At 45.7% G+C, this 22,909-nt stretch overlaps 1 protein-coding gene across 1 annotated transcript in view; it reads right to left on the minus strand.

Annotated features, from left to right (window-relative positions):
* LOC134351305 (heparan sulfate glucosamine 3-O-sulfotransferase 2-like) overlaps positions 1–21,393 on the minus strand; it is a 229,541-nt gene extending 208,148 nt beyond the window's left edge. The window contains exon 1 of the mRNA XM_063057373.1: positions 20,068–21,393. Coding sequence (XP_062913443.1) covers positions 20,068–20,621 — 554 coding nt within the window. The 5' untranslated portion in view covers positions 20,622–21,393. The remainder of the gene's footprint in view (positions 1–20,067) is intronic.
* Between the last annotated feature and the right edge of the window lie 1,516 nt (positions 21,394–22,909).

Raw genomic sequence — 22,909 nt, forward strand, 5'->3', positions numbered from 1 at the left:
CATGTTGGGACCAACGACATAGGCAGGAAGAGGGATGAGGTCCTGAAGTGTGAGTTTCGGGAACTAGGCAGAAGGCTGAAGAACAGGACCTCAAGGGTGGCGTTCTCAGGATTGCTGCCAGTGCTACGTGACAGTGATGGTAAGAATTGGAGGAGATGGCAGTTGAATGCGTGGCTGAGGAGTTGGTGCAGGGAGCAGGGTTTTAGACTTTTAGATCATTGGGATCTCTTCTGGGGAAGGTGGGACCTCTACAGATTGGATGGGTTGCACCTGAACTCGAGGGGGAGCAATATCCTTGCAGGTAGGTATGCTAGCATGGTTCGGGAGGGTTTAAACTAATTTGCGAGGGGGATGGGACCCGGAGCGATAGAGCAGTGAAAGAAGTGCATGGAGTAAAGCCAGATCTAACATACAGAGAGGCTTTGCGGAAAGAGAAGCAGAATAAATGGTGTAAAGACAGTAAGGTAGAAGGGCTGAAATGTGTGTACCTCAATGCAAGAAGCATCAGGAGCAAAGGTGATGAACTGAGAGCTTGGATACATACATGGAATTATGATGTAGTGGCCATTACAGAGACTTGGCTGGCACCAGGGCAGGAATGGATTCTCAATATTTCTGGATTTCACTGCTTTAAAAGGGATAGAGAGGGCAGAAAAAGGGGAGGAGGGGTGGCATTACTGGTCAGGGATACTATTACAGCTACAGAAAGGGTGGGTAATGTAGCAGGATCCTCTTTTGAGTCAATATCGGTGGAAGTCAGGAACAGGAAGGGAGCAGTTACTCTACTGGGGGTATTCTATAGGCCCCCTGGTAGCAGCAGAGATACAGAGGAGCAGATTGGGAGGCAGATTTTGGAAAGGAGCAAAAATAACAGGGTTGTTATCATGGATGACTTTAACTTCCCTAATATTGATTGGCACCTGATTAGTTCCAAGGGTTTCGATGGGGCAGAGTTTGTTAAGTGTGTCCAGGATGGATTCCTGTCACAGTATGTGGACAGGCCGACCAGGGGGAATGCCATACTAGATCTAGTACTAGGTGATGAACCGGGTCAGGTCACAGATCTCTCAGTGGGTGTGCATCTGGGGGACAGTGACCACCGCTCCCTGGCCATTATAATTATCCTGGTAAAGGATAGAATCAGAGAGGACAGGAAAATTTTTAATTGGGGAAAGTCAAATTATGAGGCTATAAGGCTAGAACTTGCGGGTGTGAATTGGGATGATGTTTTTGCAGGAAAATGTACTATGGACATGTGGTCGATGATCAGAGATCTCTTGTGGGATGTTAGGGATAAATTTGTCCCGGTGAGGAAGATAAAGAATGGTAGGGTGAAGGAACCATGGGTGACAAGTGAGGTGGAAAATCTAGTCAGGTGGAAGAAGGCAACACACATGAGGTTTAGGAAGCAAGGATCAGATGGGTCTATTGAGGAATATAGGGAAGCAAGAAAGGAGCTTAAGAAGGGGCTGAGAAGAGCAAGAAGGGGGCATGAGAAAGCCTTGGTGAGTAGGGTAAAGGAAAACCCAAACACATTCTTCAATTATGTGAAGAAAAAAAGGATGACAGGAGTGAAGGTAGGACCGATTAGAGATAAAGGTGGGAAGATGTGCCTGGAGGCTGTGGAAGTGAGCGAGGTCCTCAATGAATACTTCTCTTCGGTACTCACCAGTGAGAGGGAACTTGATGATGGTGAGGACAATATGAGTGAGGTTGATGTTCTGGAGCATGTTGATATTAAGGGAGAGGAGGTGTTGGAGTTGTTAAAATACATTAGGACAGGTAAGTCCCCGGGGCCTGACGGAATAGTCCCCAGCCTGCTCCATGAGGCGAGAGAAGAGATTGCTGAGCCTCTGGCTAGGATTTTTATGTCCTCGTTGTCCACGGGAATGGTACCGGAGGATTGGAGGGAGGCGAATGTTGTCCCCTTGTTCAAAAAAGGTAGTAGGGATAGTCCGGGTAATTATAGACCAGTGAGCCTTGCGTCTGTGGTGAGAAAGCTGTTGGAAAAGATTCTTAGAGATAGGATCTATAGGCATTTAGAGAATCATGGTCTGATCAGGGACAGTCAGCATGGCTTTGTGAAGGGCAGATTGTGTCTAACAAGCTTGATAGAGTTCTTTGAGGAGGTGACCAGGCATATAGATGAGGGTAGTGCAGTGGATGTGATCTATATGGATTTTAGTAAGGCATTTGACAAGGTTCCACATGGTAGGCTTATTCAGAAAGTTAGAAAACATGGGATCCAGGGAAGTTTGGCCACGTGGATTCAGAATTGGTTTGCCTGCAGAAGGCAGAGGGTGTTGGTGGTGGGAGTACATTCAGATTGGAGGATTGTGACTAGTGGTGTCCCACAATCATCTGTATTGGGACCTCTACTTTTCGTGATTTTTATTAACGACCCGGATGTGGGGGTAGAAGGGTGGGTTGGCAAGTTTGCAGACGACACAAAGGTTGGTGGTGTTGTAGATAGTGTAGAGGATTGTCAAAGATTGCAGAGAGACATTGATAGGATGCAGAAGTGGGCTGAGAAGTGGCAGATGGAGTTCAACCTGGAGAAGTGTGAGGTGGTACACTTTGGAAGGACAAACTCCAAGGCAGAGTACAAAGTAAATGGCAGGATACTTGGTAGTGTGGAGGAGCAGAGGGATCTCGCGGTACATGTCCACAGATCCCTGAAAGTTGCCTCACAGGTGGATAGGGTAGTTAAGAAAGCTTATGGGGTGTTAGCTTTCATAAGTCGAGGGATAGAGTTTAAGAGTCGCGATGTAATGATGCAGCTCTATAAAACTCTGGTTAGGCCACACTTGGAGTACTGTGTCCAGTTCTGGTCACCTCACTATAGGAAGGATGTGGAAGCATTGGAAAGGGTACAGAGGAGATTTACCAGGATGCTGCCTGGTCTAGAGAGTATGCATTATGATCAGAGATTAAGGGAGCTAGGGCTTTACTCTTTGGAGAGAGGGAGGATGAGAGGAGACTTGATAGAGGTGTACAAGATAATAAGAGGAATAGATAGAGTGGATAGCCAGCGCCTCTTCCCCAGGGCACCACTGCTCAATACAAGAGGACATGGCTTTAAGGTAAGGGGTGGGAAGTTCAAGGGGGATATTAGAGGAAGGTTTTTTACTCAGAGAGTGGTTGGTGCATGGAATGCACTGACTGAGTCAGTGGTGGAGGAAGATACACTAGTGAAGTTTAAGAGACTACTAGACAGGTATATGGAGGAATTTAAGGTGGGGGCTTATATGGGAGGCAGGGTTTGAGGGTCGGCACAACATTGTGGGCCGAAGGGCCTGTACTGTGCTGTACTATTCTGTGTTCTATGTTCTATGTTCTATGAAATATGTTTACTCTCAGAGACTTGTGAGTCTTTGCATTGCCTCTTCTTCAAGTTATTTAAACTTTGCATATTTTCAGAGTGGCAAATAGATCTTAATAAAGACCAAATCTTGTTGCAGGGAGATGGAACAGCGAAGATGAGGCTAGAATCCGATCTCATTATAATATGCTGGAACAGGCTTGAGGGGCCAAGTGGTTTGCTCCTGCTCCCAAGTCAAATGTTCTTATATGAAAGACCAGAGTTAACCGATATTTGGATTCAAAAGGAATCAAGAGATATGTGAAACTGGACCTGGATCAGACATTAGCTTATTGAACGTCAGAGCTGCTCAGGAGGGTTTATCCCTGACTCCTGCCTTTATATCTTATCTTGGTTTTTATGCAATCTGCTCAGTTGAACTCAGTGAACCCAATTATTTTGAATCAACTTGTTCTTGAAAATAAATATAATAAAATTAAAAAAAATTATGAGAAAGTCACAGCACATCATCTAGGGGATTTAAATTGACTTGATCTATTCCCTAAGTTACATTATCAAAAACTACTGTGACTAAATGCACAATCTACAGGAGAACACTCAGCTGAGTAGCAAGAATCTGTGGACAGTAAAGATTCGGAGAAATTACAAAGGCTTTGCAACTGAAGATCAGCACTAAAGCTAAAAGTTGGAACCAACAGAGTTTTATTTAGCCTTAGGATATTCAAAAGCATCTAGGACTTCATGAAAGAATTTTGTAAGGTTGAAATTACTATCATATAGGAACCACACCAACCAATTTATGCACATCAAGCTCTCACAAAGAACAAATGAACATTAATAAAACAGGAAGTGTTTAAAACAAACAGATGGCCAGGTAACAATTGTGGCAATAGAAATATACTTAATATTTCTCGCTGATGGCTCGTATCAGAACCAACAAAAGGTCCTCAGCTTTAATTGTTAGCTGCTTATCCCAATCTACTAAGGGTTGCTAGCATCGTTTGTTTCTAGTTCTGCAACCAGTGATGTATAAAGTGATCAGGTCATTTGTTTTAGTGACTTTAGTTAGATGAAATATTGAGTAGGACATCAGGGGTAAGTCCACAGTTCTTTATTTCTGTACATTTTATATTTTACATACCCTTCAGAGAGTAAAATCACAGAGCGACTCATCATGGCATCAGGCCCTCCAGGCCACTGTCCACACCAACTATCAAACTCAGTTTGCACTATCCTACACTATCCCCACATGCCCATCAATTCCTCTCATACTCTACCAGGCACTGACAAACCTGCACCTCTTTGGGATGTGGGAGGAAATCAGAATACTTGTGGGGAAACATACATGGTTACAGGAAGAATATGCAAACTTTTACACAGACAGCATTGAAGTCAAGATTAAACCCGAGTCACTGGAACCACTGGAACGGAAGCAACACTTCTTCTAGCTTCTGCACCTGAACCCGAGGGGCTCCAATATCCTTGCTGGCAGGTTTGCTAGAGTTGTTCAGGTGGGTTTAATTTGGCAGGGGGGTGGGAACCAGAGTGATAGTGCTGAGGATGAGGTAGTTGGTCTACAAACAGAGGCAATATGTAATGAAACTCCAAGCAAGGAGAGGTTGATGATGTGGCAAGATTGCAGTCAATGGGATGAGTTGTAACATAAAAGTTGGACAAAATCGAAAAGGGTTAATACAGGACTGAAGGTCATATATTTGAATGTGCCATTTGGAATAAGGCAGATGGACTTGTTGCAGATTGGCATGTGTGATGTTGTAAGCATCACAAAATCATGGCTAAAAGGAGATTCTAGTTGGGAGCTTAACATCAATGGGTACACATTGTATCAAAAGGACAGACAGGAAGGCAGAGGGAGTGCTGTGGCTCTGCTGGTAAAAGGCGAAATCAAATCATTAGAAAGAGGAGACATAGGGTTGGAAGGTGTTGAATCGTTCTGAGTAGGGCTAAGGAACTGCAAGGATAAAATGACCCCGTTGGGAGTTATATACAGACCTTCAAACAGTAGTAAGGAGGTGGTCTACAAATTACAATGCGAGGTAGAAAATGAATGGCAAAAGGACAATGTTGCAATAGTCATGCAGGATTTCAGTATGCATGAAGATTGGGAAAATCAGGCTGGTGCTGGATCCCAAGTGAATGAATTTTTGGTATGCCTACGAGATTGATTTTTAGAGCAGCTTGTGGCTGAGCCCACTAGGGGATCAGCTATTCTGGATTCGGTGTTGTGCAAAGAACCAGAATTGATTAGAGAGCTTAATGTAAAAGAACCCTCAGGGGAAAGTGATCATAATATGATCGAATTCACCCTGATATTTGAGAAGGAGAAGCTAAAGTCAGATGTATCAGATTATAGCGATGTACAAGGAATTACAGGGGCATGAGAGAGGAGTTGGCCAAAATTGATTGGAAAAGAATACTGGCAGGGATGATAGCATTGCAGCAATGGCTGAAATTTTTGGAAGCAATTTGGAAGGCACAGGATATAATCATCCCAAAGAGGAAGAAGTATTCTAAAGGCAAGATGACACAACCGTGGCTAATAAGAGAAGTCAAAGCCAAAGTAAAAACAAAAGGGAGGGCATATAATAGAACAAATATTAGTGGGAAGTTAGAGGAAGCTTTTAAAAATCACCAGAAGGAACTAAAAATGTCGTTAAGACGGAAAAGATGGAATATGAAAGTAAGTTAGCTAATATTACAGAGAATACCAGAAGTTTTTTCAGATATATAAAGTACAAAAGCTAGGTGGGAGTGGATATCGGACCGCCGGAAAATTATGCTAGAGAGGTAGTAACGCGGGGGGTGGAGTGGCAGGGTTTGGCAAGGAAATAGTGGACAAAATGAATAAGTATTTTGCATCAGTCTTCACTGTGGAAGACACTAGCAGTATGGTTGAAATTCCAGAGTGTCAGAGTTCAGAAGTGTGTGATGTTGCCATTACTAGGGAGAATGTTCTTGGGAAGCTGAAAGGTCTGAAAGTAGATAAGTCACCTGGAGCAGATGGTGTACATCCCAAAGTTCTGAAAGAAGTGGCTGAAGAGATTGTGGAAGCATTAGTAATGATCTGTCCAGAATCACTAGATTCTGGAATGGTTCCAGAAGACTGGACAATTACAGATGTCACTCCTCTCTTCAAGAAGGGAGAGAGGCACAAGAAAGGAAATTATAGGCCAGTTCATCTGACCTCAGTGGTTGAGAAGATGTTGGAATTAATTGGTAAGGATGTGGTTTCAGGGTACTTGGAGGTACACGTTAAAATAGTCAGCACGGTTTCCTCAAGTGAAAATCTTGCTTGGCAAATCTGTTGGAATCCTTTGAAGAGGTAACAAGCGGGCTAGACAAAGGACAATCAGTTGATGTTGTGTGCTTGGATTTTCAGAAGGCCTTTGATAAGGTGCCATACTTGAGGCTGTTTAACAAGGTAAAGGCCCATGTTATTACAGGATAGATACTAGCATGGATAAAGCAGTGGCTGATTGGCAGGAAGCAAAGAGTGGGAATAAAAGGAGCCTTCTCTGGGTGGCTGCCAGAGACTAGTGGTGTTCCACAGGAGTCTGTGTTGAGACCGATTCTTTTTACATTGTATGTCATTGACTTGGATGATGGAATTGAGAGCTTTTTTGCAAAGTTTGTTGATGATACGAAGATAGGTGGAGGGGCAGGTACTTCTGACAATGTAGCGAGACGACAAAAGAACTTTGACAGATTAGGAGAATGGGCGTAGAAGTGGCAGATGGAATATAGTGTCGGGAAGTGTATAGTCATGCACTTTGGTAGAAGAAATAAAAAGGTAGACTATTTTCTGAATGGAGAGAAAATTCAAAAATCTGAGCTGCAAGAGGACTTTGTGCAGGAGGTTAATTAGCAGGTTGAGTTGGTGGTGAGGAAGGAAAATGCAATGTTAGCATTTATTTCAAGAGGACTAGGATATAAAAGCAAGGATGTAATGTTCAGACTTTATAAGGCACCAGTGAGGTTTCACTTGGAGCATTGTGAGCAGTTTTGGGCCCATCATTATAGAAAGGATGTGCTGACACTGGACAGAGTTCAAAGGAGGTTCATGGAAATGATTTCAGGATTGAACAGCTTGTCATATGCAAAGCATTTGATGGCTCTGGGACTGTATTCACTAGAATACAGAAGAATGAGGGGTGACCACATTGAGACCTAATGAATGTTTAAAGGTCTTGACAGAGTGGATATGGGGAGGATTTTTCCTGTGGTTGGAGAGTCTAGGACCAGAGGACGCAGCCTCAGAATAGATGGGCATCCTTTTAGAATGGAGGAATTTTTTTTAGCCAGAGAGTAGAGAATCTGTGGAATTTGTTACCACAGGCAGCTATGGAGGCCAAGTCTTTATGTATATTTACGACAAAGGTTGATAGATTCTTGATTGGGCAGGGCATGAAGGGATATGGGGAGAAGGCAGGAGATTGGGGCTGAGAAGAAAAATTGATCAGCCATCATGAACTGGCAGACCAGACCCGATGAGCCAAACAGCCTAATTCTGTTCCTGTATCTCAGGGTCTTTGGTAAATGTAGGCTAGTTATGGCCTTGGTAACCAATCTAGAAAGTAGTGCTTCTGACAAAGCATCACTTCCACAGTCCAGCGAAGATGCATTAGTCAGGACAACAAACTCAGATCCATCAAGGAGAACTTGCAGACTCTGGGTTGAGTGTGTCATTCACTGTGCTGGAGCCAACAGAGAGGTGGAGGGTTCTCAGTAATATTAACTGTAATGTTAACTGCTAATAATAAAATGGATGCTCTGTAGTGTTATAATGAAATGGCTTCTCTGTGAAGTTAACTGATGAGGTAATGTTCTTTGTAGCTGAAATGTTTGGGTTATAACTATAGATAACAGGGAACTAACCAATCGAAGTCATGTTATTCTATCTGTATGTGTGGGAACCTGAGTGAGTGCGCGGGATTTCGACGAGGAGGGGCAAAGAGGAAGGACGTGCGGGAAGTGCTCTGGTGGACCACCGTGGTTGGTCCCAGTCCGAGGGTCAAGGAGTTCGGAGGAGATCGAATGGTGGAGAGAAGACTCTGCTCCTTGAGCTCCAACGATTGTGCACAAACTGATTAACTCTGATAAGTGTGGCGCCTTTTCTTTTATATTTGTTTCCCTACTAACCACATAGTCACAGTAAGATTTATAAAGTGCAATCATTTAATCGTACTTTGTGTACTGTCTGATGTTTTACGTTGCGGGGTTTGTACCGGTTCTCACTTACGTTCGGACCTCGGTGAAACTGGATGCAACCAGGCCATCGGTGGTTGGCGGCACAGTCTGTACATGATTTCAGCCTGAAGTACCGGCCAGGCAGCCGGAACATTGATGCAGAGGCTTTGTCCCGATGGGTGCATGAGGGACTGGATAGGGACGAGGAATGGGAGAGCATTCCTGCCCTGGGTGTGAAGGCCATGTGTCAGTTTGCTATCACCATGAAGGCCGAGGAAAAGGAGAGGCCGGATCACGCAGTGGACCCACCTGGGGCTTCTAACAATGCCCTACCCCCAGTTTACTGTGACCTGACTGCTCTGAAGACCAAGCAGCTGCCGGAGTTAAATCCTGGGGAAGTGGCCGCTGCGCAGCAAGATGACCCAGGCATTGGCACAGTCTGGTAAGAGGTGGAGAAGGGGGATATGGCACGGGTGGAGAAGATGAAACACGTTTCGGTGCCTCCATTACTCAGGGAATGGCCTCGTTTGAAGTTGAGGAACCATATTTTATACCGGCTCACGTCACTCCCGGACCGACCTTGGTGCTGGCAGTTGGTCCTGCCTGAGAAGTGTCGGAAGATTGCGTTGCAGTCCCTGCACGATGACTCTGGACCTTTGGGGGTGGAGAAGACCTATGGATTGCTCAGAGATCGGTTTTACTGGCCCTGAATGAAGAGTACTGCAAGTCGTGCATTCGCTGCATACGCCGGAAGACACTGCCTACGCAGGCCGCTCCTCTGTCACTCTTGCAGAGTGCAGGGCCCCTGGATCTGGTGTGTATGGATTTTCTGTCCATAGAACCTAATGCCAGCAACACGGTGAATGTCTTAATCATCACGGACCACTACACTAGATATGCTCAGGCTTTTCCGACCAAGTACCAGAGGGCGACTACGGTGGCAAAAGTGTTATGGGAGAAGTAGTTCATGCATTATGGCCATCCCCGGCGGATACATAGTGACCAGGGATGGGACTTAGTGAGTAAGCTCATCTATGAGTTACTGGGCATGCTGGGGTTGAGAAATCGAGGACCACGCCCTATCATCCGCAGGGCAATCCCCAGCCTGAGAGGTTTAAACGGATCTTGCTTGACATGCTCGGGACTCTGGAGATCAGCAAGAAGAACAGATGGAGTCAACATATTGGGCATCTGGTTCACTGTTACAGCTGTACACACAATGAAGCTACTGGGTATTTGCTCTATTATCATATGTTTGGGCGCGAGGCGAGATTGCCCATTGACCGCTGTTTCGGGTCTGGTGCGGGTGATGTACAGCCAAAGCCTTGCTTCAGGTATGTGCCTGATATGAGTAGAGAGCTGAAGAGGGCTTACGTATTGGCTGGGGTGGCGGCTGCCAAGCAGAGTTGGGGAAATAAGAGGAGGTATGACCAGAACGTGAAGTTCTCCCAACTCCTGCCGGGAGACCGAGTCTTCATAAGGAATTTGGGACTAGCTGGAAAGCACAAGTTGGCTGACCGCTGGGCAGCCACACCCTATGTGGTGGAGAGTCAGATGCCAAACCTACCAGTTTTCAGGGTGAGGCCCGAGGTGGGGAAGGGGCCTGTCAAGATTCTCCGTCAGAACAACCTGTTGCCCCAGGCACATGAGGTGCAGGTAGACCTAGTGCCCGACTTGGAGTCTACACCTAGCACGAGGACTCTGCGGAAGCACGGGGCAATAGAAGAGCCCACCGCGAAAGAGACTACCCAGCCCCAGAAAGGGATACTGATTCGGAAGATGATGATTCGGATGAGTGGTACATGCTGCCGTTCGCTAACACCCCGTGACGGAGGAAGACTCCAGGCCCTTCTCCCACTGCGTCAGGGGAGGTGAGGGGGTCTGCTGGTGGGCAACAGGGAGGGCAGCGGGACTCGGGAGGAGAGGAGGTGGGGCCTGAACCCGGGACGGGGGCTCCGAGTTGCAGAGGGGTTTGAGGGACAGATCGTGGGAGGTTTCGTCAGGTAGCCCCAAAGTGTCTCCAGTAGTGTCTGAGCCGGAGGAGCTAGAAGAGGGGGTACGGAGTTCTCAGAGGATTAGGAACCCCCTGAATAGATTGGCTTATGTAGCGTCTGGAGAGCAGGGTGTGGTCTCTACTGTTCTGGGGAGTTATGTCACTGCTTTCTGCACTTGGATCGGGCTCTGTGTTTTGCAGGAAGGGTTGGCGAATTATCTGAATGTCATGAGGGCATGACTAAATTCGGCTGGGGGAGGATGTAGGGTTCTCAGTAATATTAACTGTAATGTTAACTGTTAACTGCTAATAATAAAATGGCTTCTCTGTAAAGTTAACTGATGAGGTAATTTTCTTTGTAGCTGAAATGTTTGGATTATAACTATAGATAACAGAGAACTAACCAATGGAAGTCATGCAACACACATCAAAGTTGCTGGTGAATGCAGCAGGCCAAGCAGCATCTGTAGGAAGAGGTACAGTCGACGTTTCAGGCCAAGACCCTTCGTCAGGACTAACTGAAGGAAGAGTGAGTAAGGGATTTGAAAGTTGGAGGGGGAGGGGAAGATCCAAAATGATAGGAGAAGACAGGAGGGGGAGGGATGGAGCCGAGAGCTGGACAGGTGATAGGCAAAAGGGATACGAGAGGATCATGGGACAGGAGGTCCGGGAAGAAAGACGGGGGGGGGGGTGACCCAGAGGATGGGCAAGAGGTATATTCAGAGGGACAGAGGGAGAAAAAGGAGAGTGAGAGAAAGAATGTGTGCATAAAAATGAGTAACAGATGGGGTACGAGGGGGAGGTGGGGCCTTAGCGGAAGTTAGAGAAGTCGATGTTCATGCCATCAGGTTGGAGGCTACCCAGACGGAATATAAGGTGTTGTTCCTCCAACCTGAGTGTGGCTTCATCTTTACAGTAGAGGAGGCCGTGGATAGACATGTCAGAATGGGAATGGGATGTGGAATTAAAATGTGTGGCCATGTTATTCTATCTGTATGTGTGGGAACCTGAGTGAGTGCGCGGGATTTCAGCGAGGAGAGGCGAAGAGGAAGGACGTGCGGGAAGTGCTCTGGTGGACCACCATGGTTGGTCCCAGTCCGAGGGTTGAGGAGTTCGGAGGAGATCGAATGGAGGAGAGAAGACTCTGTTCCTTGAGCTCCAACGATTGTGCACAAACTGATTAACTCTGATAAGTGTGGCGCCTTTTTCTTTTATATTTGTTTCCCTGCTAACCACATAGTCACTGTAAGATTTATAAAGTGCAATCATTTAATCGTACCTTGTGTACTGTCTGATGTTTTACGTTGTGGGGTTTGTACTGGGGTGCATTACACTGCATCTACTCAAACATGAGACACGGTTTGGCGGGCAGATGGCGATTTCCCCTAGACGAATGGGAGGTGATAGCGCTGAGTGTTACATAGGTAACTGTAGCAACTCATACTGATTAATGAGTGCCCCATGATCTCACTGAGCAAAGAATACTCATTGGTTCCAATCTCTCAATAAGATTAGGGACAAATTTGGTGAGAGAAAGAAGGAAGTAACTGATGAGATTGCGAAGGCACTAACAATGATCTTTCAAGAATCAATGGATTCTGGCATTGTACCAGATGACTGGAAAAATTCAAATGTTACTCTGCTATTAAGAAGGGTGGGAGGCAGCAGAAAGGAAATGATAGACCTGTTGGCCTGACATCAGTGGTTGGGAAGTTGTTGGAATTGATTGTTAGGGATGAGTTTACAGAATACCTGGAGGCACATGACAAGATAGGCCAAAGCCAGCATGGTTTCCTGAAAGGAAAATCCTGCCTGACAAACCCATTGCAATTCTTTGAAGAAATTACAGGCAGGGTAGACAAAGGCGATGCAGTAGACGTGGTGTACTTGGATTTTCAGAAGGCCTTTGACAAGATGCCACACATGAGGCTGCTTAGCAAGATAAGAGCCCATGGAATTACAGGGAAGTTACTAGGGTGGGCGGAGCATTGGCTGGTTGGCAGAAAACAGAGAGTGGGAATAAAGGCATCCTATTCTGGCTGGCTGCCGGTTACCAGTGGAGTTCCACAGGGGTCGGTGTTGTGACCACTGCCTTTTTACGATGTACGTCAATGATTTGGACTACGGTATTAATGGATTTGTGGCTTAATTTGCCGATGATACAAAGATAGGTGGAGGAGTAGGTAGTGGTGAGGAAACAGAGAGCCTGCAGAGAGATTTAGTTAGTTTAGGGGAATGGGCAAAGAAGTGGCAAATGAAATACAATGTTGGAAAGTGTATGGTCATGCACTTTTGTGGAAGAAATAAACGGGCAGACTATTCTTTAGATGGGAAGAGAATTCAAAATGCAGAGATGCAAAGGGACTTGGAAGTCCTTGTGCAAGATACACTAAAGGTTAACCACCAGGTTGAGTCAGTTGTGACGAAGGCAAATGCAATCTTGGCATTCATTTCTAGAGGTACAGAATACAAGAACAGGGATGTCATGTTGAGGCTCTATAAGGCACTCATGAGACCATACTTGGAGTATTGTGTGCAGTTTTGGGCTCCTTATTTTAGAAAAGATATACTGACATTGGAGAGGCTTCAGAGAAGATTCACAAGTATGATTCCAGGAATGAAAGGGTTACCGTATGAGGAATGTCTGGCAGCTCTTGGGCTGTATTCCCTGGAGTTCCGGAGAATGAGGGGGATTTCATAGAAACATCCCATATATTAAAAGGCCTGAACAGATTAGATATGGCAAAGTTATTTCCCATGGTAGGGGATTCTAGAGGGCACGACTTCAGGATTGAAGGACATCCATTTAGAACTGAGATGTGGAGAAATTACTTTAGTCAGAGGGTGGTAAATCTGTGGAATTTGTTGTCACGAGTGGCTGTGGAGGCCAAGTCATTGGGTGCATTTAAGGCAGAGATAGGTAGGTTCTTGATTAGCCAGGGCATCAAGGGGTATGGGGTGAAGGCAGGGGAGTGGGGATGACTGGAAGAATTGGATCAGCCCAGGATGGAATGGCAGAGCAGACTCGATGGGCCGAATGGCCTACTTCTGCTCCTATATCTTATGGTCTAAGTCCATTAATGCCCACCCGTCTATCCTTTACAACAGGCAAAGTGTATTAGAGAATTAAACTACTTCAGTGCCATCTAGCAATACTTGCCCAGTACTTCATGACAAAACCAACAGTGCTTTGTTTGTAACATTTATTTTGTGCTGTGCTCGAAGCAGTGGGCCAAAGTTAGCTGTAGTGCCATACAGCTATACAGAGAAAAACAGGCCCCAGGGCTCACTGAGTCCACACTGACCATCAAACAACCATTTGTGCTAATCCCTTTCTTTCATTTCCCCTACATTTCCAATGTCCCCACGTTAGCTTGCAGATACATTATTGGATGTGAATTGGTAGGAGCATTGGGAATGGGGGTAAAGGGTGAGACTGTTAGTGAGGGTGAGGTATGTCCAGTGCAGTAACTCAACCAAGCCCTGAAATTACAATGGTGTCACAGAGAGTCCATTTCAAACCAGCCTGCCCTGTGGGATAGGACCATTGCTTTAATGGTCACATTTGAACAATGGAATTCCTTCCCTGTGGCTCAGCTGACTTTCTAAGTAGAACATCACCATAGCAGATGTTTCAAGCATAGGAATTGATATCTTACATTTTGATTTAGTCTGGCCTCTGCTTTATTTAATGCTGTTGTTTTGATATATATAAACAAGACTCTGTGAATGGATTAGTTGTGCATTGGGAGAAACTGACCTACTTCACAGAGTCTGATATGGAAACTGACTGCAGTTCCTGATGAGGCTCTTTAATCTTCTCCGCTCCTTTTTCCAGCTTTTCTCCAAAGGAATGCAGATCCCAGTGAGATAGTGCTGCTCCTCACGTTCTCACACGTGGCATCAGACAGCAAATATCAGTAATGCATATGTCCGTGGGGAGATCAGAGTCAAGGCCAAATCATTATTCATCTTGTGAACATTTTCCTTTTAAGGGTCACAATCTTGTTTCCCTCTCTAGTCCGGAGCCAATGAAGTGAGTTCTGGCTCACACAGTATAGCTGCCCTGAGGTTAATTTTGTTCCATGCAGGTAACTGCTCAGCTAGGATGGGAGATTCCCCAGTCAGCCATTGGACTGGCTACAGTTTATCTTTTAACTAGTTATCCAATTTATTTTTGAAACAAGGAGAGAGAGAGGGGGAGAGGGGGAGAGGGGAAGAGAAGGAAAGGTGAAGAGAGGGAGAAGTGGGTGGGAAGGAAGAGAAGAGAGCTCTAGGAAAGGAGGGAAGAAGAGAAAGTAGAAGAGAATGAGAGAATAAACGGAGGAAGGAAAGGTTAGAACGTGGAATAAACTCGTCACAGAATTCATTCATCGCAATCATTGTGAGATGGCTGTATATGCATTTCTAATTGTTTTTGGATTACAGTGCTCATAAAAAGGATATATTTTTTAATGTTACAATTTTAAGAATAAATAAGACAAGCATTGATGAGAAGCTTCCGTATCCTTAAATTAGAACAGAAATGTTCAAGATTAATCAAATCACAAATTAAAATTTTTTCCTGCATTGCTTCCTTAGTTCCAGCACTTAATATTTATGACATTGATCGATGAGAGGACCAACCCATCTGGGCTGGGTTCCATCCTCCCACATTGAAACAGAATTAGAGCTTCTTTCAGAGTTTACCAAGCTCCAGCAAATAACTTATTTAATCAATCAATGACTGTAAAGTGTCCAGTTATTCCCATACTGAATCCAAAGTGTTACCATAACTGTTTATACCAAGTCACAGAGCACCATCTCATACCAATCGACAGGTAGAGCCAGGCCTCTCCGCACTGCAAGCCATACCCATTCCATTCCCAAATGGCACCTATAACTAGGCGCATAGCATTCCTATCTGTATCTTTAACCAAGCCTACAGAATAGCAGATCGACACGCTTCTTACGAACATGTTCAAACTGTGCCCATGAACATGCCTACGATGAACCCATAATCACGATCACAGCATTCCCGTTCTCAATGTATAACCACATCAATGTGAACCATATCAATGCTGTGGCAAAACCATGCCAGTACCATTCCTATTCTTCACATGTAACCCTATCCATACCAGTCCTACGACCATATCCATACTGTGCTCACAAGACGCCTATAATTAGGCGGCACAGTAGTGTAGTGGTTTTACAGTGCAGGCGACCGGGGTTCAATTCCCGCCGCTGCCTGTCAGGAGTTTGTACGTTCTCCCCGTGACCATGTGGGTTTCCTGCGTCGCTCCGCTTTCCTCCCACAGTCCAAAGACGTACGGGTTGGTTGGTTAATTGGCCATTGTAAATTGTCCCGTGATTAGGCCAGGGTTAAACTGGTGGGATTACTGGTCATCGCAGCTCGAGGGGTTGGAAGGAGCTATTCCATCCTGTACCTCAATAAATAAAAAAATAAACGAAATATCCTTTCCATATTGTACTATACTCTTCTCATACCATACCAAGCCCCTGCTGTAACTATAATCAAAGTGATATCACTCCCGTTCTGTATCTACAGTCTGCTACACACTCATGTAGTGCCTATAATCACATCCAACCTGTCTCTTTAACCATGCCCATGTTATGCTCCAACTACTTTTCTAAATGGCATCGTATCATTGCCACACTGTGTGTATAAGAACCAGATACAGGAGCAGAAACAGGCCACTTAACCCACGGTTTCTGCTCTTCACCATTCAATTTCTGAGCCTTTATCTCAGCTCCATTTTCCTGCATTAAACTATATCCTTTGATTCCGTTAATCTGTCTTGAATATACCCAGCAACTGAGCATTGACAGTTGAGATAGAGAATGACAATGATTCACTATGATTTGGACGAAGACACTTCTTCTCATTTCTGTCTTGAATAGCTGCTCTTTTATGGACAGATTGTGCCCCTATGTTTCAGCCACACCTTTCAGAGGAAATGCCAGCTTTACATTTACCCTGTCAGGCACAGTCTCCTTCTCAAGACCCTGTTCAATTGAAGCAAGATACTTCTACCCTTGTACTCAAAATCATCCTGCGGTAAAGGCAAGATATGTTTGCTTTGCTAGTTGCTTACTGTACCTACCTGTTAACTTATTGTACATGTTAACTTATTGATTCATGCGCAGGGACACCCAGGTCTCTCCGAACTTGAACAGCTTTCTTTTTCTCAGCTTTTGAAAAATAACTCTACCATTTTATTTCTTCTACTAGAGCAGATGACATTAATATTTCTGCCTGCCATGAACCTACCATGAACCTTCTGCTGTGGACTGGTTAACAGACAGAAAACAAAAGGTAGGAATAAAGAGAACATTTATGGGCTGGAAGACTATGACAAGTGGAATGCTGTAGGGATCAGTGGTGGGGCCCACTTGTTCAATGACTGGAATAAGGGTACAGAGTGACAGTTCAGGCTATGAGGAGGTTGGAAATGAGTTTCAACAGATAGATGTTTCATTGAGATTCATCTGTATCCTCATTGCAGTCCATAATGTCACTGACCATTGAGTTGTCAACTCACCAGGATGTGTTACACTTGATCCCAGCATCCAAATCACCGATAAAGTGTAGAATGAACTGCTAGGACCCCAATATATACATGTACCTGTCTGGCACTTATCCATTATAACTTCACAGCCTGAAAATGATCTGTTTTTTTCCTTTTGTTTTATGTGCATTAACTAATTCTCAGTTCACACTAAAATAATGCCCCTAATACAGGCACTGTAATTGTGTGTGGCACTATATTGAAGGTTTCTGATTAAACAAATACACCCCATCAAATGGTTCATGATGATCTATTCTAGTAATTACCATTTTAATTTCTCTTTTCTAACTTTCTGTTGACTCTACCAAACCTTACTATTATCTCTGGAGTGTTTTTTTAAAGCTGATTGGACTATAGTTCCCTATTTTCATTCTCCCTCCTTTTCTAAAGACTGGGGTTACATTTATTATCTTTTAATGCACAGGAGTCATTCTAGATTATATGAAACTTGGAAATGCATCCAGCATTTCTATAGCCATTTTCTCCAACACCCTATGAGATAGTTCCAAGGGATTTAGTGCCTTTAAATCTTGCAAGGATATCTTCTTCTATCTTAGCTTTTATCAAAGGGAATTTATTTCAACTCATCATTCACAGCTGACCTACTGCCCTCTACTATTTCCAAGAGATTTACTGTGTCCTTTTTTCCTGTGAAGACAGACACAAAATGTAATTAATTTCTCTGCCACTTACTTATTTCCTGAGATTGTTTCTCTAGTCTTACTCTTTAAGGGACCCACATTTTAGCAGATCTTTTCCAGTTACTTTTCAATGGAAGTTCTACAGACAAGCTAAATTTTATTATTTTTGTTTGTTTTTATTTTTTTCACTAGTCCATTCTCATATTATCTATCATCTCTTGTCAACTAGATCCACCCATTCCTTGCCAGCTTTTGTTCTATTTGCCTTCACCTCTTTTACTGGCCATTTCCTCTATGATGAAGGGGCTCGACCTGAAACGTTGGCGGTCCATTTCCTTCCACAGATGCTGCCTGACCCACTGATCTCCTCCAGCTATTTTTTTTTGCTCCAGATTCGAGCTTCACAGTTTCTTTGTGTCTTCATATAATGTTTATCTTTCCATATCAATGCGTTGGCTCTTCTTTGCAGAATTCAGAAACGCTATCAACTTTCACTGTTGCTGTTTACTTTCACCTCTGATATTGTTAGCTACTGCTCGACCATTTTTCAAGTCATTTTATATATCCTAAAATAAAATATTGCTGGTAGGCAAGTATTAATTCTTTAGAGGTTCACCCATTGCTTGTTTATGTCATAACTTTCAGCGTAGCTGTTTAAAGTACAACAGCCAGTCCACAATTTGAGCCTTTCTAACTCACTTCATTCAGATTTAAGTTTAAATTAAATCACAGAGTTTTAATGTAAAACTCTATCATACGATGATCACTGCTCACTAAAGGTCCTTAACTAGCAGATTAACCCTTTCTCATTACACAAAGCACTTTATAAACAGACTTGTTCCCATTTCATATAATCTAGAAATTCCTGTCCCACACTGTTGCTGCTCATTTAGTTTGCCCAGTGTTTGGTAAGATCAAGCCTGCCATGTCCAATCCCTACTTCGACTGTGCCCCAGTTATGCTCATATTGTATCTGTAATCATGCTCATACTTTACACAGTGCTAAAACACACTCAGACAGTGCATCCTGCACCTCTCACCTCACCCAGAGTCTACCTGTACCGCACCTGTGATTATGCCCATGGCAAATCTGGGCTATACCTTTAACCATGCCCATTCTGTGTCCGAGCCATGCCCTAAGGCAGTCCTACATTGAGTTCAATGCTGACTGGCAACTCCTGCCATGTTGCTGGTACCAAACTGTATTGGGCTCTGCTGTATTGGTGCCACGCTGCTGGTACCAACTGTATTGGTGCCATGCTGCTGGTACCAACTGTATTGGGCTCTGCTGTATTGGTGCCACGCTGCTGGTACCAAACTGTATTGGGCTCTGCTGTATTGGTGCCATGCTGCTGGTACCAACTGTATTGGGAGCCTGCTACACAGGCAAAGCTTGCTCTCCATATCATACTGCCCAGGCTTGTATATCTAGATCAGCTAGGATGGAATATCCATGGTCAACTCTGACTGACAGAGACCCCAGACTGTGCCCATGCTGCATCAATGACTGTGCTCAACTTTATGTTACCATCTGGCATCAGTAACCATGTCCACACCATGCCAATCAGGGTCCTATAATCATTCCCATTCAATACTCATAATGTGCCAATAACATATCTGTAGCACACCTATAACCATGGCTATTCAATGCCAATTCTACACCAGTAAGTATGTCTATTCATACCACCCATGCCCAAACCTGAGTCATATTGACATTACGCCATACTGTACCTGTAACCATTCCAAACACATGGTGGTATGATATTGACAACCTGACCCATTCTGCACTATCAGAGAGAACATGACTGTAGCAATACTGAACCATGCCAATTGTGTTCCTGAACCATGTCCATTCTCTGTTTATTGTCAAACTGTCCCTATACCATGCACATAATATATCCATTGTCCAAGCCTTGCCCATACCATAATGATATTGTGTCTTTATTGACATACCTAGAGCAGGTTTAAGGTCATATACAGATTATACCCCTACTGCATCAGATTGTACCCATAACCACGACCATATCATTCAACCTAGAGACATGCCAGTGCCCTATGCATTGTGCCTATCTGCATTCTTATGTTGTACCCAGACCTGCCCTATCATACCCACATGTCACCCATAACCATATCCATTCTTTACCCAGCCCACAACCACTCTTTTCACTGAATTACACCAGTAGCATATTTGTACTGAAACCTCATATTGGATATTGCCCATACTGAACCGACAACAGTATCCCTACTGTGCCCAGCCAATTCCCACCTTATGCCCATAGTGCCCCCATTCGACTCGCTGCCTATACCGAATCGGTACCGGCCCAACACCTTTACCTGTACCAGTCCAGGCCTTTTTCATGGTGTCTGTCGAAGAAGTGAGGCTCGGTGCCCAGTGCTCTCACGTCGGGGTGGACGCGGATGAACTCCAGCACGGCCCGCGTGCCTCCCTTCTTCACGCCGACGATGATAGCCCGTGGCAGTCGCTTGTTGCCCACTCTGGCCGTGGCGTTGCTGTTCCTGTCCCGCGGGTGGGAAGGCGATGCCAGCGCTGCCGGAGTGAGCGCCCTGTTGGTAGGGCGCTCCTCGGCAGGGTCCGCTCGGGGGAGACCGCCTTGCTCTTGGCCCCCTCCGCCGCGGCTGTCAGCCGCCGGCACCTCGTTTGCACAGTACTGGGACTTGTGCAGGAGTTTCTTGGGCGGCACGGCTTGCATCAAGTAACATGCTCGATCTTCCGCGAAGCCAAGCGGTCTCTGCATGATGGGGTGGGCGCAGAAAAGGAGGTTGTAGAACAGGTACGTGAAGCAAAGGGACAGACTGAAGATGAACAGCACCCTGCGACTCAACCGGGAGGAAGGCGGCGCCACTCGAATGGACGGTCGAGATGCCATGGTTGGAGGCAGCTGGCCAGAGGCACTCCAACATGATTTTGGCTCAGGACGTGCGGAACATACCTTAGGACATCTGTGCCGAGCAGGGGGCGAAGCGGGTCCTGGGGGGTGGAATTATAATCAGGTGAGCTGAGTACTTAGTGGGAGTCCAGCAGGACGAGTCGAGCACCGTCCTGGGATATCAGGTTATTCATCCCAAATCAATCTGGTAACTCCTGCATCGAGACGGTTCGGTCTCGGCGTACATACCGGCTCTTCGATCGCCGCCACCTCAATAGAAACCTGACATCGCATGGAAATCAAAATCTCCTCCCTCTCTCCCCTCCATAACCTCCACACACACAAATTCTTGCCGCTGACAGGTCTCGGACTCTCGAGCCGCCTGTAAAGCGTTAAACGACGTGCAGAACCGTGCTCAACCGCGGGCTCCAATGCATTCCAAGGACGAGTTGTCCCACTGGACTCGTGTCTCCAGGTAGCCCGAGAGCGAACCGCCACTGCCAGCTCTGCCTTCTGACTGGGAGCTCTCCGCTTCCCAGGCTCTGCTCCTAGACGTTGTTGCAAAATTGCCCGGGAATGCCAATGCAGGAGACCGAGAGATATGAATATTTAAACGTGCCGTCCCCGCGCTCCCTGACGTTCCGCGTTCTTTCTCCACCCGATGCTTTCTAGTTACGGAGACCTGCGCTGCCGGAGCTCGGAGGAGCAGCGTACCGGCACCAGCGTTTCAGCACGGGCGCTGCCTCTCCCCACAACTCGACAGGGCAAGGGGGAGAACACAGGGCAAAGACTCTGTGTGTGTGTGTGTGTGAGAGAGAGAGAGAGAGAGTGAGTGAGAGGGAGACAGAGAGACGGACAGAGAAAGAGACAGAGAGAGAGAGAGAGAGAGAGAGAGAGAGAGACAGAGAGAAAGAGAGAGAGAGTGAGAGAGAGAATGACAGAGTCAGACAGAGAGAGACAGGCAGAGAGAGACACAGAGAGGGAGAGAGATATAGATAGAGAGAAAGAGAGAGAGAGATGGACGAGGAAAGGGAGGGAGGCAGAAACTCGCAGCAAGATGAGGTGAATGGGAGTAGGAGGAAGATTGTGGTCGGAGAGACAAGCAAACGTGACTTTGAGGCACGAGGGTAACTTCTGAGTGTGGGGAAGGAGAGGTTATAGAACTTGTGTCCTACAGCAACCATCGCATTCCACTTCAGGGCACTCCGAAGAAGTCTGCAGCTAGCCAAGTGCAGTGTTGGTGTAATTACTGGTTGGGGACCAATCTGAGCACAGAATGATCCCACAATTAACAGCTCGCTGAATCTGCCTTCAGAAATCTTAACGAGGCATTACTCTGGACAATGGGAACAGCTCTTGCCCTTTCGGCAACAGATTTGTTCGCCGCCGGCGTGCTGCGCACCTGAGTCGTGTAGCCACCTCGACTCCGAGAGCTCCCGGGAAAATGCGCTCTTCGGCGCCCCCTCGAGGCCACAGTGGAGGGTCCGCTTCACAGGTTTGCGCTCAATATTCCCAACGGGCCCGGCATCGCGTCTTTAAGAAGGGAGGTGCGATCGGGGGCGGGGGCTACTCAGCCCGTCGAGTTTGCTCTCCTTTCAGTGAGAACACCATGGACCCGTGCTTCAACAACTTATTCCAACTCTTACCATTCTCCGATTTAAACCCATTCGGCCAGGTTTAACATTTTCTTTGAACCCCTGTCTCGAAATCTCATTCATTGGATCAAAACTGTACTTCATTTGCTGTGGGCTACGTTGGGGGTCCTCAAGTGGAATGGGAGGGGTGCTGAAGAATACTGCTCCTGTTAACTCCCTTCCCCCCCCATACTCAAACTCTGCCCAAGCTTCTCTTCTCTCCACAAAGTCCACCCTGCAGGCCCCAAATTGTGACCCACCTTCATCATATTCTGTCTTTCAGTCCACAGCCTCCCAATCCCATTCCTCCTGAAAAACTCCCCTTGGTCTCATATCTCCAACCTATCTTTCTTGCCTCTGTGCAAATCTCCAGCTCCCTCCCCCTCCTTTCAGATGTCAATCTGAATTTACGTTTCATGTTATTTTTCAGCCCTCACTCACTATGAGAGGGAGTAGTTCATGTCTGTTCCACCCCCTCAGCCCTTTAGATAACACTTCAAAGTTCGAATTTGCTTATGCATATGGCCAGTTGCTATTGCCTACCTTATAGATTAACATCTGAAGGTCTTATATCATTATGGTGAAGTATGCATTTGGCCCTTTCCCAAGAGCTGTGCTTAAATTGCAACTCCCCGGAGGTCAATACACCTACCT

The sequence above is a fragment of the Mobula hypostoma genome, chromosome 9, assembly GCF_963921235.1.
Source record: "Mobula hypostoma chromosome 9, sMobHyp1.1, whole genome shotgun sequence".
NCBI lineage: Eukaryota > Metazoa > Chordata > Chondrichthyes > Myliobatiformes > Myliobatidae > Mobula > Mobula hypostoma.